At 42.9% G+C, this 13,642-nt stretch overlaps 1 protein-coding gene across 1 annotated transcript in view; it reads right to left on the bottom strand.

Annotated features, from left to right (window-relative positions):
• Positions 1–12,018, bottom strand: part of fat4 (FAT atypical cadherin 4) — a 106,446-nt gene extending 94,428 nt beyond the window's left edge. Inside the window, exon 1 of the mRNA XM_080901876.1 lies at positions 6,448–12,018. Within this exon, the coding sequence (XP_080758002.1) occupies positions 6,448–11,550 (5,103 nt within the window). The 5' untranslated portion in view covers positions 11,551–12,018. The remainder of the gene's footprint in view (positions 1–6,447) is intronic.
• Positions 12,019–13,642: the final 1,624 nt, after the last annotated feature.

Raw genomic sequence — 13,642 nt, 5'->3', positions numbered from 1 at the left:
GAGTTAAAGATTTTTCTTTTAATACACACGTACATTCCTTTCACGAACATAATTTAGCGGTTAGCCATTTTTTCTTTTAAATAGAATATGTAAATAATTTTTGTTTTAACCTGTTTAGAGTAGAACAGGGCAGGGTTACCACACCAGCACAATTCAGTTTCCCGCAGAAGACAATACAATGAGTGTTAGAAAGTTCAGACAATGCCAGTGAAATCTTAACAGTGATGTCGTTTACTTGGATGTCAGTTTATTTTACTGGATTCGACATGTGTCCAAAGCACCATTGCAAATTCCCAAATACCAAAAGACTGAGTTGAACTGCAGGTCAGATACATAATATGACTCTGTTCCTGACTTCTTGATTGAACTTTATTTTAATTATCTGTTTTTGCACAATATTTAACATTTAAGAACTTTTATGAGCTAGGAAAAGCACTTTATATTCCAAGGAAAACCTTAAAATATTAGAGACAATCAAACATTCCCCTATGTGAAAGCACTTGGCATGGTAGGGACGAAAAACTCCCTTTTAACAGGAAGAGATCACAACCCTGTTCAGGGAGTGGCAGCCATCTCCTCTTAATGGTTGGAAGGTGAGGGGAAGGACAAAGTGAAAAAAATACAAGCGTAGAGAGACAAGGACAAAACACAACTATTAATTTTTTTAAAAAAGGTAATGACATGCAGTAGTGCAGCGGTCCCCAACCTTTTTTGCGCCACGGACCGGTTTATGCCCGACAATATTTTTACGGACCGGCCTTTAAGGTGTCGCGGAAAAATACAACAAAATAAAACTAGTGAAACTGAAAAAAAGAAGAGTTATTCATAACACACGTGAAGAGACCCAGGAAAACCGAGTTAGCGATAAAAACGATAACAAAATAACGCTGAAAACCGATAAAAACCCTGAAAACCACACATTTCACACCTGAGCCTCAACTCTCGTGGCCGGTACCAAACAACTCACAGACCGGTACCGGTCCGAGGCCCGGGGGTTGGGGACCGCTGCAGTAGTGGCATACATACACAACGTGAGTGAAAAGACAAAGTGGAGAATAAATGCTCAGTGCATCATGGGACGTCCCCCAGGAGCCTGAACCCACAGCCGCCTTTCTAATGGATGGTTCAGAGTTACCTGATCCAGCTCTAACTCTAACTATTCAACTATAACATAAAGGAAAGTTTCAAGCCTAACTGCTACACAACACATGGAGATTCATTTATGATTATACCATGATTAAAGAATCTGACTCCTTATTCATTTTAACAGGTGAAAAACTGAAAGTGAGTTGTGGGATTTACCAGTTTCTGTGCCAAAAAAAGGGTTACTTTAGCCGTTTCATTACTAATGCGATGGTTGGCTTAACTTTATAGAACATGGCACAGCAGAACAATATGATCCAGGTCTTGACCTTTCAGGCCCGAGTTTCATAAGTGTGTGTTATGAGAAAAAAGTCATATGTTGAGGAGGCCTGCTGTAGCAACTACTCTAGCGTACAAGAGCTCTTCAGAAAAAAATGTATAGCACAGTATTTTTGATCTTCATCACTAATACAAGCATCTGTAAGAACGTAAAACAAGCAAAATTTCAGCAAAGCACAAAATAAAAGGCAAACGCAAACAGACAGTTCAATACAATAAAAGGCCGACATAAGTTTGACTTTGAATCCGCAGAAAAGAGCTCTCAATGATCTTATTTGACAGTAACATAATCATACTAATTAAAATTAAACAATTATTTTGACTGTTGCTACCATTTCATATTTCTGCTCATGAGTCTGTGTGAGATTGTGTGTGTGTGTGTGTGTGTGTGTGTGTGTGTGTGTGTGTGTGTGTGTGTGTGTGTGTGTGTTTCTGGCAGCATTTGCTTGCAGGCGTCTACGCATGAGTGAATGTTTATTCAGCTTTTATAGCGATTGCGTCTCGTTAAAACGAATAGACGCTCTGAGACAACCGGCACTCCCCAACACCAGTTCACTCACAGGTTCACCCAAAACCCGAAGAGACCACCTACCAGGAGAGCTGAGCAGATGCGTCACCTCTTCGGTCACCATTTTAAATCGCTTGTCCAGCCAGATTACGGGGTGAATTACAACCCGGGTAATGGCTAGAATAGTGTATTACCACCCTCTCTCAAGCACATGTGCACAAGCAAAATATCGCAATTAAAGCATGAATTACAATACACAAGGATGCAGTTTGTTCTGCATCATTTTTCATCCAGTTCTTGTAAAATGTGCCTTCTGAGAAACATGAAATTTTCATACTAAACTTGCATATGACTCAAATCTAATGAAAGCATTTTTTCCTATTTTTTTGATGCAGGAAATTTAAATGCACAGCTGGAGTTATCGGTAATAATATTCCCTCTTTTCTGTGGAAACTGTAGTCATCAATATTTCAGCCTTTATTACACTCACAAAACGACACGAATGCACAAAGAAGAACCAGCATGCATATCACATCATCATGTACGTGACCTTGTTCTCCTGCCTTGCTGACCTGGATGGCTTTACAGGTTTTGTATTTCAGGGAGGCTTTTTTTGTCTTCTCTACAACCCCAACGATGCCTCTGATCACATTTCCCTCAGAATTCACATTAGAGGAGCTTCAGCATCATGAAATATGGAGAAAGCGAAAGGACTTTGACATTTTGCTACCATTGAGATTTATGAATCTGACAGTGAGACTACAAGCAGTTTCTCAGAGACACAAAACAGGCACGCAGATACAAATGAGATGTAAAGACATGAAGATATACAGCTTTAACGAGGAGGGGATGATGAATCTACAGTAATGGAGTTCAAACTATCCATAACAATAGACCAACACTAATTTGAGCCTAGTATCTGACTGCATTCCCCGACTATGATGTCCAAAACCTGCTAGCAGACTGATCCCTCTTTCTTGAACCTGCTTGGAACATGATCCTGGACCACAACTGTGCCTCTCACTTCCCATGTCCTTGCAAGGGTCCCTGTGTCTGGCACTTCGAACACCCTCCTAATAACGCTTCCCGTCACCCCACCTCTTCCTTTATTCCCACAACTCCCAATAATACCGTCTGACATGTCCACAACCCTCCCAAAACACTCTTTTCTTTCCTCAGTTTCATGAGCCCAAACAGATTGACTGTGCGTCGCTCAGTGGTGCAGACAGGGGAGGAAAGCTGGCTGACAGGGGCATCCATACACATGCCTAAATCTGCCAAAGAAAGACGCTGGCACAGACAAAAAAATAATAAAAGCCTCTCGAATCGCGGCCGGGGCAGCGCAACACTTTATCCGCGAAAGTAAAACAAAGGAAGGCCTGTTCAACACTGCGACTGTGTTTACTTTTAAGGGGGGAACAATGCCTTTAGGAGGAGGGGGCAAGGCCTGACGTGGCACTTGAGGGTCTGTCCAAAAAACAGCACTTCATTTTGATTCACAGTGAGTTAAGAAAACAGTTGTAGCACTACATTGTATAGGGGCTGATGCATCTGAATGTGAGGAGGAGGCTGATGAAGGGAGAGTGTGCAGAGAGGATAAGAAACAGAGACCAGTAAGACCTCTGGTTTCTACAACAGCATTCACTCCTTTATGCAAAGGAATGCTCCAACCAAATATGCAACTTGAAAAAGAAGAAAAAATAGATTTTGAAAGGTGGCAATGAAAAGTCTGCAAAAACTGCCAACACAAATGGAAGCTGTGTGACATGTCTAGGATGCTTAAGTTCATTTAAAGGGTACAAAGACATATTTTACCCAGAAAGTACAATACAGACAGTGGAGATAGACAGAGTTGCTTTTGCAACTACAGTTTCATTTCTCCTCTAAGAACCAGCAAACTGTTCAGTCACTTAGCGTTTACTGATCAAAGGCTATGACTCTGAGTAATGCCGAAATATGATTTTAATATACAAGACACGGTTTCTGGGTCATTTTGATGGATGCTTTTGCCATTCTAAAGAACAATAATAAACAATAGTCTGCTGCAGCCCCACTGTCACATGGCAGGTGACATTTGCATGTAATGGCCATTTTACTTTTGGCGGTTAACATATAAACCCTAATTGCAGGTGTTTCATCTAGCTTATAAACACCTCCTGTCATGTTGCCGATGGCCCAAAGTGGAACCAACATATTTCTTCGCCTGTAAACACGTACATTCCAGGATGTGATGAATCAAAACTTTGACTCAAATGAAAAACATCCTTCTAAACACTCAATGAATTCATCAACAATAGATAAAGCTGCCGCCAAGACATGTTTTCCCCAGCATATTTACCCAAAGTAGGAAACAGGAGAAAGAAACTCAGATCTCTGGGTAATGAAGTCATAGGAAAAACATTTCCAAATGCAAAATGACAACAGCAAAAATACGATTAACAAACTTTAAGTAGAATCGCTGTTTGGTTAAATGAAGACCTCACTGGATATTACATATGACCCAGATGTTTGCCAGAAGGCACCAACCAACAATTACTGACAAACATCCCGAGCTGTTTGAGATTGCAGCCACTGATAAAGCATGTCCAACTAGATTCTCTGTGTTTAAGTGTTTCCAAAACATCACACGTGGTGCACAGTGCAGGAGAAAATGCCAGCTTTCTCTCATGCATCCAATCAATGGGGAAAATGGGAAATGGAGAATGTGAAAGGGTCATAACCTCTTGGATGGAAATACTCCCCAAGTTGCTACCGGGTATCTGGTGTATAAACACTGCACTGGAAAAACATTAGTCTAAGTCAGAAGGTTTACATTGTTGTACCACACTGTGCATTGAGGTCCCATTGACAGAGGAGACCCAAACAGTCTGAACAGAACCTGTTCATCTGTGCTGTTAAAAAAATGTGGTCATAAAACCGACTGCTTATTGCCTTGCAGCACAAAAACCAGCCCGTGTATCCAAATGTGGACGGTCATTTGAATTCCACTACGTTATTAGATCTCACGCTTCTCAAACGGGAGAGATTGACTACTCGGCCAGGTGGTATGGTAAAGTCATCTCTCCAAGGGGTGAGAAAGTTCAAACTTAGCATGAAACCAATCTAGAGTTTAACGTTTGGGAATGAAGCAGTGAAGCACTATATTCTCTCATTAGCCCGACAGCAGAGTCTGCAGGAAAGTAGTTTGCCATCTTTGCTGCAGGCAAAGTGAGAGAACATTTGATATTCCCATTTGGCCTGGGCAAACTTTTAAGTTAACTCTGCTAACACGATTTTGCCAAGTAATCCTTGATTTCAATAATATGTGAGTTTGTCTCCAAATAACAGATTGCTGTATTGGATTTCAGTTTCAATATGCGTCTTGGTTGAAAAGGCATCAAGCTTGAACTGCTAATCCTAAACTCCTAAATCATTTTGCATCAGGCATCCTCAGAAATGCACTAACACGAAACACATTTTTTCTTTAAATATATGAGGTATGTGTGTCATCGAGTCTGTAACAACATGGTATTTTAAGCCCTGGCTAAAATTTCAAAAACATATATAGAATCACATTTGCTTTTAATTTGACTAGCAGCTAGGTATTAGTCACCCAAACTGGCCTTAGGGTTTCCACATGACACTTGAGAGAATTAACTCCATCTCCTTCAGAGAAAACCTAAAAACAGTGCATCGCATAATGCGAAGAAACTCAATGGACAGCTTAAATTTCATTCTCTCTGTCCTGATCCTTTTACAAAGTCTTAAGAGGTCAACTAATTTTAATGGTCACTTATTGCCTATGGAGCAGTTCCTGGTGGTATAAAGGCACCCAAAGACCACCCCAGTGCCAAAACAGCCTTAGGCCCTAAGGCTCAAAGTAATACCAGCGCTGATGATGCATACCTGTACTGGAACACCGTATGAATGGCTCTCCTTTTCATTTCTGCTTCACACACAAAAGAAACCATTGTGGGTCTTGAAATTGAGCAGCCTTGAATGAATTATGTCAACTGTAGGGAAATTAAAAAGTGGTCTTTCTTTGATTTGTGCAGTTCATAACCTGCTGATAAGAATATTTCAGTTCAGGAAAGCGCTAGAGGAGCTTCCGCAGAAGACATGCAATGCTCATTTCCTTTCCGAGACTCAAATATTAGAGGAGCCACACTCAAGATGAATTGTTATGGCTAGAATGCTTTGGAAACGAGAACAATAAAGTTATCACGCCAAAGAACAAGGTTTTCTTAGTCGTGTCCAACAAAATTATGATTTAATATAATGCAAAGTGTGTGTGTAAAAAAAAAGAAAATGAATGCACACCCAAATGCAATTGGTGGCTCTGTTTTATGTGTGACTTGGACAGTCACCCACCCTCCAACTTTGCTTATTACATTTATTTAATCCAAATGTCTCTAACAAGTGCCAGTGGGTGAGTTCATGCCCTTTTCCTGCCAAACAGATCAAGTAGACCAATAGTGCAAAATATAAGGTGGCTTTCCAGTACCTGCAGAGAATAGAAAAGTCAGCAGTGTCCTTACCTCAGCACGCTGTGTTCTCGGCTGGCTGGCGTCTGCCTCAATGGCGTACACATCCACCAGGTAGAGGTCAGACCCCTGTTCTCGATCCAGCTCTGCAGCTGTCTGTATCACTCCTGTGTGTCGGCCGATGGTGAAAAGGCGACCCACAGCTTTTCCGCCGCTGCGCACCGCCACAATGAAATACTCCACTTTGGTTGCAGAGCCTCTAGGACTCGAGGCATCCAGGGAGATGACGTTGGTGCCCGGTGGCTGGCCCTCTTTGAGGATGGTGATGTATTTGGGCTGGGAGAAAACAGGTCCATCCACTCCTTGAAGGATGATGGTCAGCTCAGTTCTGGAGGTCTTGCGGTCAGTGCCGTGGTCCGTGGCTGACACTGTGAGGGTGTACATGAGTCGGGATGGAACCAGCTGGGATGCCAGGCGAATATCCCCACTGTACCTGTCCATGATGAAAGTGTCCGAGTCACCTTCCACAAGCTCATACTCCACCTCCCCATTCGCACCATCGTCCGGGTCAAAGGCCACCACTGTGGTCAAGATGGAGCCGATGACTATGTTAGGCTCAGCCACAAGTGCATTCTGGGACACAAAAGTGGGAACATTATCATTAATGTCCGTGACCCATATTGTTACATTTTTCAGGGCATAGCGACGAAATTCAACTGGAACTGCTTGGTCAGTGGCTTTGATTGTCAACTCAAAGAGATTTGAGAACTCTCTGTCAATTTCCTTGCTGGTGTATATAAGCCCAGTGCTTGGGTCAATGCTGAAGTGGTTTCCCCGTGGAATCTGCTGAATAATCGAGTACTGCAGCTGGCCGTTTATGTCTGCATCTGTGTCCTGAGCTGTAATGGTCATAACTGAGGCAGAGATAGGAAGATTTTCAGGGATGGATTTGAAAATGTCTCCAGCGGTAAATATGGGAGGGTTGTCATTAAAGTCCCTGACACGAATAACCACAGGAATGGATGAGGAGCGGGGAGTTCTGCCATTGTCCTTTGCAGTGATGTTGAGTTTGTAAAATGACTGCGTTTCAAAATCCAGCTTTTTAACCAAAAAAATGCTGCCAGTGTTAGGGCTGATGCTGAAAGTGCCATGGTTGTTTGTGGCTGTGATGCTGTACGTTATGTCTGCATTCTGACCCGAATCTGCATCGGTGCCGGTCACAGAGGCCACCAGTTCCCCTAGCCTCATGTTCTCCAGGACGTCAACCGACAGTGAGGATTTAGGGAAGATGGGAGAGTTATCATTTTCATCCAAGATGCTAATGCTAAGCATACAAGAGGAGGATAAGGGCACAGCCCCAGCATCAACAGCTATGATTTTTAGTGAATATGAAGATGTGGATTCATAGTCAAGTTTTCCAACCAAAGTCACCTGTCCAGAGCTACTATCGATTGTGAACTGGCCTTCCTCGTTGCCTTCAGCGATGTGATAGCGGACCAGTCCATTTTTGTTCTCATCCACATCTGAGGCAGAGACCCGTAGCAGCTGTGTCATGTTTTGAGCTGATTCAGAGATGGAGGCCTGGAATATGTCTTTGGTGAACTTGGGCGGGTTGTCGTTGATGTCTTGTATGTAAACTTGCACTTTGGCCTGGTCTCTAAGGGGTTTGGGGAGACCCTGGTCTGACGAGACAACCACAAAACTGAACACAGCGGCGCCTCTTTGTCTCATGAGTGACTCCCGGTCCAACTGCAAAGTGCTCGTCAACTCCCCTGTGATGGCATTCAGCTCAAAGTTGGGCTGTGGAGTCTCAAATGTGTATCTGACCTCACTGTTTGGGCCAAAGTCCTTATCCTCAGCAAAAACCTGCCCAACAAGCGACCCTCTCTTCTGTTCTTCCTCAAAATGAAACACATAATTGGTGCTGTTAAAGAGAGGACGATTATCATTTACGTCATCTAGAATCACTGTTACATTTACAGTGGCACTCAGCGGCTCCACAGCCCTGTCTTTGGCTGTAACCACCAAGTTATATCTGTCCTGGATTTCTCTGTCCAGCTCCGCTTTGATGTACAACTGCCCGTCTGGAAAAATGCCAAACACATCACCTGTGTTCCCACCAGCGATGTCATACATAATCTCCCCATTGAGACCGGAGTCTTTGTCAGTGGCCTCCACTTTAAAAAAACGGCTGTTGACAGGCTCAGATTCCAGGATGATGACCTCGTATGAGAGCTGGTCAAATACAGGTGAGTTGTCGTTGACGTCGTATACGCTGACGATGAGGATGAGGCTGGAGGTGTGCTGAGGGACTCCCGTGTCTGATGCAATGACTTCAATCTCATAGGAACTTGTCGTGATCTCCAGCGGCCCGGTCAGCGTGATGAGGCCATGCTTCTCATGAATATGAAACAGTCCTTTGGGGTTTTGTTTGAGGCTGTAGACCACCATGCCATTTGCACCTTCATCAGGATCTGAAGCTTTGGCCTGGAATATTACATGACCTGTGCTCCAGTTTTCCACTGCGCTCACATGCTCCACAGCGTGAATAAAATGAGGAGCATTATCATTTAAGTCCTTTACAGTTATGTTAACAAAGGCCTCTCCTGTGATCTCCCCAGCTCTGGCTACAACTTTGAGTTGATAAAAGCCCTGCTCCTCTCTGTCTATCTGGCTTGATGCTGTGATCTGACCTGCACTGTTGACAGCAAAAAGCCCTCTCTGGTCTCCTGAGGTGATCAGATATGAAATGTTTGTATTTAAATCAACTGTGGTTGCTGACACTGTCCCTATAACTGTCCCAACACCTACATTTTCAAACATGACAAAGCTGTACACTTTCTGGCTGAACACTGGTGGATTATCCTGTGTGTCTATTACAGTTACAGTCACAATGGCCGGTGTGTGTGAGCGCAGGCCACTACCATCTGCTGCTGTCACCTGCAACTGGAAAGCAGTTTTCTCCTCTCTATCCAGGGGCACCAGTGTGGTAATTTTGCCTGTATTGCTATTAATGCGGAATTTGGAAGAGTCTCCAGCTGTAATTATATATTTGACTGTGCCGTTCCTACCCAAATCGGGGTCTGTGGCTGAAACCGTGGTTACATAAGAACCAGAGGGCTCGTTCTCTTTCACATTTGCAAAATACTGTACAGGATAGAAAACTGGCCTATTGTCATTGATATCCCAAAGGGTGATATTGACTTTTCCTACAGAGTGCAAAGGGGGGCTGCCTGCATCTGCTGCCTGGATGTGGAGTAAGTAGGAGGCCTGATCCTCCCTGTCAAGCTCCACGCCTGTGCTTAATCGCCCTGACACGACATCCAGGCGAAACAGCTCCTGGACGCTGGCTGGCGTCTCTGCATCAAATGAAAACCGGATAGTTCCATTGGCCCCAAGGTCGTCATCTGAGGCAGACAGCACCACCAGTTCTGTGCCGGCCGGAGCGTGCTCCACCAGTGAAACATGATAGGTGCTCTGTGTAAATGTAGGCACTTGGTCATTCACATCTGTGATGTTGACTATCAGTTTAGTGTAAGACATTTTGGGCTGCAGCCCCTGGTCTTTGGCACTAATATTGAGCACAATTTCAGATGCTATTTCTCTATCCAGCAAAGCAGCACTGGTTACCAGACCACTGTTTTCACTGATGGAGAACCAGCCCAAAGCATTTCCAGACACAAGGGAGTAGCGCAGGTTGGCATTCTGCCCAGAGTCACCATCTGTTGCAGAAACCCCTTTAATGTAGCTGCCTTTTGGTATATCTTCACTGATATCTACTCTGTACACCGTCTCCTGAAATATGGGTGGGTGATCATTGATATCATTCACAAAAATAACCAGACTAGCAAAAGAAGACCTAGCCATCGGTTTACCGTTGTCTGACACAGACACAGTCAAGTTGTATGAGGAAATTCTCTCTCTGTCTAACACACTGGCCACTTTGATCAGACTTAAATTGGGCACAGGAGATTTGTGCACTTCAAAGTGCCTCTGCTCGTTGCCTCCTAAGATTGAAACAGATATGTTACCATTAGCTGTAGAGGAGTCTGCATCTGAAACGGTAAGCAAAGCCACAACTGTGCCAATCTGTGCGTTTTCATCTACAGAGGCAAATTTAGAAGTAGTGGGAAAATAACGGAATTTCACGACAGGGTCATTATCATTCACATCTAAAAGTTTGATAGTGGCTTCTGTTCTGCCTGACAGAGAGGGCACCCCATTATCTACAGCATGAATAGTCAGAGAATATTCTTTTTTACTCTCATAATCCAAACCTTCTTTTATTATAATAGTACCTGCTTTGGGGTCAATTTGGAAAGGTGTCCCATCATCTAAAAAGTACCTGATCTCGGCATTTGCTCCCTCATCCTGATCTGATGCTGTAATCTGCAGGATGCTTGAACCTACAGCTGCATCCTCAAAAACACTGGTTTGATACTGGTCCTGCTCAAAAATCGGGGGGTTGTCATTTATGTCTTGAATAGTGACGTTTACTTGCATGTAGCCAAACTTTTTCGGCTCTCCTTTGTCCTCGACTTCAATCAGGAGCTGGTAGAAGGGAGTAACTTCCCTGTCCAAGCCTCCGGTTGAAACAAGGTGCAAGAATGCCCCCTCTCCACTAGGATTGACTGTAATATCCAAGCGGAATTTCCTCTGCTCGTTGCCTTTCACTATTCTGTACGTGGTGTGATCGACTCCGTTACTTCCTATGTCGGAATCTGTAGCAGTGTCCAGGATCACTTGCCTGCCGCTGCTGGCGTCCTCCTTAAAAGACACGACAATTGACGCGTCTGGAAACACCGGGGAGTTATCGTTAATATCCAAAACTACTATCCTGACCTCAGTAGGGTAGGTGGGATGGCTGGACAGCACCACAACGTTGATGACATCACTTTGCAAAACCTCTCTGTCAATCACAGATGAAGTGGAAATGACTCCCGTGGTGGCGTTAATTGCAAAAAGTTTGTGATTTTCGCTGAAGCGGTACGTGAAGCTGGGCTTGGTCCCTATCGTGCCCACATAGGTGCCAATGGGCTGTTCCTCTAGGACTTGAAACTCTTGACGGACTTGGCTGGATGCTGAGTACCGCGACAGAGTCCATAACATCAGTAGAATCAAATGAAGCCGGCCTGAGCCCATACCTGTGAGCGCCATGGTCAGTTAGCCAGTCCACCTTTCTCAGACAGAGTTCATGCCTATGATGCATCAACTTTACTGAGTTTGGACGAGTCACTAAATCATTGTATTCCAGAAAATGTGCAGACAAAACTCAACGAGAAACTCTTTCCACGCTTAGTCAGTGTACCAAAGTGCTCCAGAAGTGTTATTTTATCCTGCGCACCGCGCCGTTTAATTGCAAAAAGATCCTCTAAACGGAGAGAATGATTCCTGCAGCTCAGGAAAGTCTCATTTCAACTCTTTAAATAGCATTTTCAAGAAGAAATCAGACAATCCGATGAAAGACAAAAGAAAATAAAAGTTCCCGACTCCTTGGAGATGCGTAAAAAAAAGTTTATCCAAAGTTGGAGCGCAAGTCAGCGGTGTTAAGTGTATGCAGGCGAGCGAGCCTACGCACCGTCCCGTAGAATAACGGTGCAGACGCTTCAGTCATATTGTGCTGGAGTCCCAGTAAGTTAGAACAAAGCCGGAGTTCGCCAAACTCCCTCCCATCCCCAGTCCCATTGGATAGCGGTGCTCCTGCCTGCCCGCCCACAGCGTTTCCTCCTCTATTGTGGAGTACAGCTCGCTATCCCCGCTTGTGGAAGAGGACGTCAGTCAAACACGACAGGTAAGGATGCCCCAAGAGATCTTAATTGTCAAATAATATGAGACATATTATCTTTTCTGCAGAAAAAAGGAGACAGTGATCACCACAGAAACTATTTATATAGAATATAAATGTATACAGTAAAGGCATAGTTTAACAAATTCTTTGCATAAAACGAGGTGAAATTCTTCAAAATAATCATTTTAAAACCATTCAGGGCGCTGTAAAGTCCTCTTTGACATGCCAGACCACATTTTCAGAATGTATAAACGATTTCAAATATAAAGATGGTGAACAAAACACAATAAAGTCTGCACGAACTTAAAGAAATGTCGAAATTTCACAAGCTGCTTTGGAAGTAGCTGCTTGAATTAAAATGACAATTCAGATGAATCATTATTAAATAACATATTGCGTTTGAACTGCAGAAGAACTATTAACATACAAAAAATAATTCTTATTTATATTATATATATTAAGGCCACGTTCTTTCGAAAGATGTTATAATTAAGAGTTTATTAGAGCTTTATTAGTAAGTTTTTTTCTTCACTGAATCATACGATCAAGTAAGATATTTGCATATAATGTAAGGTACAGCGAGCATCCAAGTCATAGGTGAGTCGCTCCATCTAGTGGCCAGATTATGGTACTTCCGAACAAACTGTAACACTATAGTGAATACGGGACAAAGCCACTCCTGAAAAATATATAAAATAAGTACACAAATTGATTTTAATATTTCAGAAAGAGGGTTGCAACACTTGAATTAATTCACTGTGGAAACCAATACATCAAAAATGCTCCAAAAATAAGAATATTAAAGCAACATTTTCCATCTTCAATGACTCTGTTTAGAGAAATATAATTCAGATATTATAGACTGGTAATAATTATAGAATGGTTAAACAGCATTTGGATAAATTAAGGGTTACAAATAAGTAAATTAATGACAACATGAACAGCATATTATTTTACATTCATGAACCAGAACATTAATACTTATTTTGTAATTACTGGCAGATACATGACTGGAAATGTGGTCATTCAGGAGGCAGGCTGTTGCTGTTTGTATAAAAACTGCACAAATAGAGTTTTTGCTGTGTAAGTTTATGTTACATTACATTCAGTCACGCCATAATTGCTCCATCAGTCTGGTGGGTGTCAAACATACGGCCCACGGGTCAGAACCAGCTCGCCAAAGGCGCCAGTGAGCCATCCTGTCTGGCTCAGTGGTTTGCTTTTCAAAGTGTGAAAACTGCAGAGAAGGAGAGCACAATTTTTGAAGTTTTTAAGAATGAATTGTGTCATGAGAGTGGTTTTCCAAACCATTAATGTCAGCACACAAAAGTAACATGGTTACACCAAGGAGACAAACCCTTGTGTTTTCCTGGTTAGAGGGAGCAGAGTTGACAGACTGAATGGAGAAACAGTGAGGCAAAATATTGAAATTGCATTTCTTATTTTTATTTCTTATTTTTA

This window comes from Rhamphochromis sp. 'chilingali' (assembly GCF_963969265.1).
Source record: "Rhamphochromis sp. 'chilingali' genome assembly, chromosome: 13".
In the NCBI taxonomy this organism is placed as follows: domain Eukaryota; kingdom Metazoa; phylum Chordata; class Actinopteri; order Cichliformes; family Cichlidae; genus Rhamphochromis; species Rhamphochromis sp. 'chilingali'.
Note: the sequence above shows the minus strand (reverse complement) of the source record. Positions and strands in the feature narration are given on the sequence as shown.